The 6,899-nt window shown below is 32.4% G+C and overlaps 1 protein-coding gene across 4 annotated transcripts in view; it reads right to left on the reverse strand.

Moving 5' to 3' along the window:
* Positions 1–6,899, reverse strand: part of SEC24B (SEC24 homolog B, COPII coat complex component) — a 56,802-nt gene that overhangs the window by 46,339 nt on the left and 3,564 nt on the right. For all 4 annotated transcript variants that reach the window (XM_011361529.2, XM_023531359.1, XM_023531358.1 and 1 more), the window contains exon 3: positions 2,912–3,085. In XM_011361529.2, coding sequence (XP_011359831.2) covers positions 2,912–3,085 — 174 coding nt within the window. The remainder of the gene's footprint in view (positions 1–2,911; positions 3,086–6,899) is intronic.

Genomic DNA, 6,899 nt, shown 5'->3' on the forward strand with positions numbered 1-6,899 from the left:
GAGAGAGAGAAAAGTGAAAGGTATTTTAAAATGGTAAACCACTATATTAAAGTAATAATAATGTCACCAACTATCTGGAAAACAAAACCTAACAAACAATAATAAAAATTTCTGACAAGTAACTCAGAAGGTTAAAAACCCAAAAGAGCAATACTGCTTTAATATATCCCTTCAAATACCATTTCTATCCACTTTGCATGAACAAAGTTTCTCAGCAATTATATGTATAAAAATAAAAACTATGAATGAAATTTAGCTAAGTTTATTTTATTCTGACAATTAATCATATATGACTCAGGTACATAAAACTATGGCGAGGGAGGAGGCATTTACCTCACTGAAATACGTATTTCAAGGAACATGTACTGTCCATTAAAAAATACCAAAAGTCATGATGTTTATGTTGTTTTGACCAACTAAATAATAATAATTTTACTGATTACTTAAGCCAGAAAAAAAATGTTAATGCTTAGACTTATAGTCATAAACAATAAAACAAATTTGAAAATCTCAATGTTTAACACTGTGGCAGAGAAGTATGATACAGAGTGATAAAAGAGTTTCTAGCTTAAAAATATATAATTACATTCAGGGGAGGGGGTATGACATTAAGGAGATAAAGAAAAAATGTAAACTTTCCAAATGTTAAAAAAGGGCATATTTGGGTATTTTTTTAAAGGATGTGGTAGGTATCATTTCAGTGGATACAAAGAATAACGTAACGTCTTTGTTTTAAAAGTCACACAAGCAGTATGTTGAAAATTATATAACTAGTTAAACTTTTGGTGAAAAATTTTACATGTCAATCTCATAAATGTTTAAGTAGTTAGAGCTTAAAAAAATTTTTTTTAGGAGATATGCAAGCAAAAATTTGAATGCTCTCCCCTAAAAACCAGTAAAAAATGCTGAGTCCTTGAAAGAATAACTAGCAAGGGTGTCTTTGAAGCTAGGAAAAAAAGACATCTCTTTTAAGTAGTAATATTTTAGTAGTCATCTCAGAACCACAGCACATCCTATGCAGGCCATACATGGCACAACTACAAGAGGCACCATTTACACAAACTACCACTTGCACAACATAGATGGTAGCCCTAACTCAGAAACAAGTAGGTGTGTACCCCAAAGGCAAAGAGGAAACTAAGAAACCAATCTCATACTTAAGAAAAAGGAATAGTAAAAGGAATAATAAAAGTTATAATTCAAATGTCTCCACTATTATCTTTCTTGATATTTATTCAAGGAGCTTATCTTAGGTAAATCAAGAGTTTGTTAATGACCAACAACAAAACATTCAACCTCATTTTAGATAAACAGAATGAAATAGAAATGTCTGAGTTAAAAATCTTTCACTTTGCTACTTACTAATTTCTAATTTAGGTTACCTAATTTTTGTGAAATCTCACTTTTCTCATCTGTAAAACAGGAATATCTACATTGTAGGATTGATATGGAGATTAAATGAAATAATAAATATAAAGTGGCATATTGTAAGTGCTCAATAAATAGCAGCTCCTTCTCTTTTCGATATATTAGTAAGAAAAAAAGAAACAATTATTATTTAGTGGGAAAGTGGTTTACAAAATGATACAGTAAGATGACAACATAGTATTTAAAATAAGATGGTAAAAAATACGATAGGAAAAAAATAAATTAGCAGGGGCAATGTAAAGGGTCAAAACATGCAAGATATTTAAGAAATAGAAGTAGTCTTTAATGCAGAGGAAAGACACACACCAAAAAACACTGTTCATCCAGGGCTACAACCTAACCTTACTCATGACAAGCAAAACTTTCCTACCAGCCCCTCCCTTTAAAGGCAAACACTTATAACTAGATTCTATTCCCAATGTACCCATTGGCTGGTTGGAAATCAATGGACACTTCTTGGTGCTGCAGTTGGTTTTCCTATAAAACCAAATAAGAAAATTTATAATGTATAATCTGATCAAATTATAGAAAGGCTTCTGTTGACCACATAAACACTCAACAGACATAGGCACTGAAATGAGCCTAAGGATATATGATGCTTTTCCCAAGTTTCAGAACATGACAGAGAAGACAGTTCTTCACATTCAAGATCAAGAGTTGTCATTATGTATTGCGTATAGTCCTTAAAAACATTACTAATGGTTGCTCTAGAAATATAAACTACAGACTTCTAAAAACAGTTCAGTTATCTCTCGTTGAATGAAAAATAAAGTATATTAACCTGAAAGATCAATTTTTGGATTTGGAATTTTAGCCAGACAGAAAATAACCGTGAATACTGCCAAAATAAAGACAATGTGGGGAAACAGCGTCAAAACAACACAGTTGCCTGTCACTTATTTAGCACAAGAAGAATATTAACGAGCAAACAAACTGTATTGTTTTTCAATGCTGTCAATGTAAGATATAACTGCATCCTCAAAATTGGGTCAAAGTTATTTGCCATTAATAATAATGATAAGCATAGAAATCATTAAATAGGATATAGAAATACACTAGATAAAGAAATCATGGGTACTTTGTCCTAAAAGAAACTGTAATAACCTTTAAAAAACAGAAAATAAAATAAACTTTGCATAATAGAGGGATGCAATAGTTAATTAAAATACACTGACACAATTAATTATTAGCCAGGAAAATGACTATAAAGACTGTGCAGATAGAAGAATATGAATAATTTAATAAATGTAAAAGCAAAACAAAATAGTATTTAAACTAAGCTTGCAATTATGTAAAATATAATTTCATGAAGTAACTGGAAGTTAACATATAAAAAGAAAATAGTGTTTAAACTGAAATTATAAATTATTTTTTCATACTTTCTAAAAATTACGGTTATACAGTTGACTTAAAAATCAGCTATTTGAATCAGTATGTATGTATATGTGTGCTACTTGTATAGTATAATGAATTTCTCCAATACCTTTCTGTTGTAACAGCTCTGATGGTTGTGTAACCGAGGCCACAGGCTCAACAAGGTGATTTACTGTGGGAGGTGTTTTTGCTGACGAAGCTCCTGACACAACAGTGGACACCACTGGGCTGGACTTGGGAGGCTGAATATTTTGCATAACAGGACAGGATAAAGAATCTGCAACTGAAGACAAGAAACTATTTCATCCACAGCAATAAACTTGAAATATATTAAAATACTAACAGAATAGTTTATTTGAAGTTCTTATAGAAACTTCAGTAATATCTCATTTATCTAGTAAAGTATATCTAGAAAATAAGGTGGAACAAAGAAATTATTTTCAAAAAAACCCAAAAATGTACTTAACCAAATGTTTTAATAATCTTTAATGGAAAATTTCCTAAAACATTTCACAAGCTTCCTTACCTTCTTAAACAAAATAAACCCAAAAGTTTTTCTTTACTAATGATCACTATTATTAATTACTGTACTGTGCAATGGTACCTCAGGTAAGATTGAGGTTATTTGTTTCTGCAGTAATGTGGTTCATGAACTCCACAAATGTTCCTAGTATCTGCTCAGATCTCATTTTGTACTGTAAACTGCATCAGAGTGTGTAAACACTTCTCATCTGCTGCTTCTAATCAGATGCCTTATTTCACATATAACTGAGTAAGGACCAGAGGGTAACACTAGGTTGGGCTTCTGGAATAAAGTACATGTGATTCACAGTGGGCCTTTTGATAGCTCTAATTGCTTGACCTAGAAAATAATCTTCAGCCAACCAAGAGATAAAAAATCTATGCAATAACCTAAATGCCCATCGATGGATAAAGAAAATATGCTGTGTGTATGTATGTGTAAAACATACAATAGATGAATGAATAAAAAAAAATGTGGTGTAGATACACACATACACAGACACACGGAAATTATTCAGCGATTCAAAAGAAGGAAATCCTGCTACTTAGAACAAGATGGATGGACCTTGAGGGTATTATGCTAAGTGAAATAAGTCAGAGAATGACATATAGTGTATGATCTAACTTACCTGTGGAATCTAAAAAAGCTGAATTCACAGAAAGAGAGAGTAGAATGGTTGTTGCCAAGGACTGCGGGGTGGGGGAAATGGGGAGATGTCAGTCAATGGGTACAAACTTTCAGTTACAAGATGAATAAGTTCTGGGGATCTAATGTACAGCATGGTTGACTGCAGTTAACAATACTGTATTATATACTTGAAAGTTGCTAAGGAAACAGCTTAAATATTCTCACCAGATACACAGAAAAGGTAATTATGTGAGGTGATGGATGTATCAACTGATTACTGTGGAAATCATTTTACATGTGTATCAAATTATCATATTGTACATCTTAAACATACAATATCATGTTAATTATACTTCAATAAATCTGGGGGGGAAATCCTAAGACAAAAGACTCATAGTAAGCAGTGAATAATATACTGACCATATGTGCATATACATATATGTATATATGTATGACGGGTGTGTGTATGTATAACTTAGGTTTAAAACTGAAACAATTGTAGAACTAAGGTGACAAAACAAGAGGAGTCCCAATAGTATACGAATGATATAAATACGGAGAATGGGCAAAGAAGATGTAAGGTAGTTTAAATATGCTGGTTGCTTCATCATTTTTAGGAAGAGCAAACATCATATGGGAGACTGAAAACACAGTCACATTATTTTGCTGTTCCTCTTATTAAGAAGTGGAACTATTTTCCCACCCCTAAACTGGGGCTAACCTTGACTGGCTTTAATTAAGAGAAGTAATGTGGCAGAAGTAATGGTGTGCAAGTCTCAAGAGGCCTTGCAGCTTATCCCTTTCCTTTCTTTTTCTGTCCCGAGCCATCATATAAGGAAGTTAGTTTTTCAAGTAGGGAGCCAACTTAGAGAGTCAACAGTCTGTGCAGGCTGCTAGTCATGTGAGTGAAGCCCTAGGAGAATTCATGCTTCAGATTGCAGCTCAAATGTCCAATATCAGGGAAAACTTCCTTAACGTTCAAAACTAACAGACCAGATGCACCTACGAGTATACTCAAACATCATACATCTCCACTTCACGATATTTAAATAATAACAATTTTACATTCATTGTGTTTATCTGGATAATGTCTGCTTCCCCACACAGACTGGCAAACTTTATGAAGGATCAGGTGCTTTTACTATTTTATCTCCCAGCACTAAAACAATGCCTGTCATATAGTTGACTTTTGAATATTTGTCAAATGGATGGAGAAATGTTTTACAAATATTAAGGACCATGGAAGTATGCCAGCCAAAAAGAAAGTGCCCTTTCACAAAGATAATTTGACAGAAGAAATAATATGTAAAACTGGCACTATGAAAATGAACTGCTGTACTGCTGTTCAGTGTATGGGATGATTAGAGACAGAACTCATAATTCAAGAATAAATCTTTTGTCTTTTTTGGTATTAAGGTAGTTCCCTATTTCATTCTTGTAGCTCGTTATAGTGATTGTACACAAAATTCTTTCAGAACTAGGGAGACGAAATAATTCTCAGCTAATAGTACTACGACCCATTCACGTTTTTCAAGCTGGAGAATTTAAAAGGCATCTTTTATTCTTCCTTTTGCTTCATAAACTATATCAACAAATCTCTGTAATCATCTCTGTCATCTGTCTTATATCTAAACAAGTCTCAGCCCAAGTCATCATTCTTCATCTAGATAACTGTAGTAATTCCTTCCCAGCATGTCTTCCTATCTCCAAGTTCCTCCTCCTGTCTGTCTACCACAGTGGTCATAAAAGAAAGTTCTGAAACATAAATCTGACAGTGTCATCCCCTTGCTTAAAAACTTTTGATGGCTGCTGGACCATATAGGACCAAGCTTATGTTTTCCCTTCATCAATTCCTTTCACCTTTCTAATAGTATAGCCCAGTAGAACCTAGGAAACTGATCTACTGGAAAAGAGATAATGGAAAAAGCCAAGATCTGAAGGAAATGACCACAAAGATCAACATCTCATTTTCTGAATTTAGAGGAGTAAATGTAAAAAACTTTACAGGTGGGAGGTACGAAGTTGAGAAAAGATGATAAGGTTCAAAAGTAGCTTTGGAAAAACCGAAGGAGTATGAGTGTGAGGAAGCAAAATCACATTATTTCCATCTCGTAACTCTGCAACCTCACGTTTCCAAAGTTGAAAATAATCTCTTTACTGTACTATTTATACCTCCAATGTTGTTTCCTAATTTATTTCTAACTTGGTTTTTTTTTTTGTCCGGATAATCTTCTCCTACAGGGTACTTATTTTGCTTTTCCTCAGGCACATCACTACCCTGAAGTAATAGATATAATATTAACTTATCAGTGATGATATGTTAGAATCAAGTATGTTGTGGAATTTTATACAAGGATTATATAAATGTATATTATTATTTTTACATAAGTAGCCTTTTAAATGCTTGTTTTATAAAACGGTACGTAGTAAAATAGCATTAATCAGACAGTACTATTTTGTAATATGCTATCAACATGTGATCCTTATTAAGCAAAAAATAGTAAAAATAATTTTAAATAATTTAAAAAAATTTTAATTGCAGTTAGTATACAATATTATATTAGTTTTAGGTGTATACAGTAATTTTAATAAAAATAATCTTCCTGGCAAAATTTTAGATATTGGCAACAGGATTTATCTTGCTAATTTTAAAATTATGTGCTTTTCAAAATGAAAAGTAATAAAATAAGGAAATGACTTTAATCTACAGTTTCAGTACTCATCTTGCTGTCACACCCTCAACCAACATCACCTCAAATTGAAAAAGAGCTTCTGAACCTTGAGACATTTAACTAGTGACTGTTTAAAAGTTTTAAAATGGCCTGATGATGATACCTTCTAAACACCAGTCAAAATTTCACCATAAGTTAACAACCAAACAGCACCCAAAACACATACTTAGAATACTTTTTAATAAAATAATCTGAAGTTCTAGTGCTAAATTTTT

The sequence above is a fragment of the Pteropus vampyrus genome, unplaced genomic scaffold (genome assembly GCF_000151845.1).
Source record: "Pteropus vampyrus isolate Shadow unplaced genomic scaffold, Pvam_2.0 Scaffold67, whole genome shotgun sequence".
Classification (NCBI taxonomy): domain Eukaryota; kingdom Metazoa; phylum Chordata; class Mammalia; order Chiroptera; family Pteropodidae; genus Pteropus; species Pteropus vampyrus.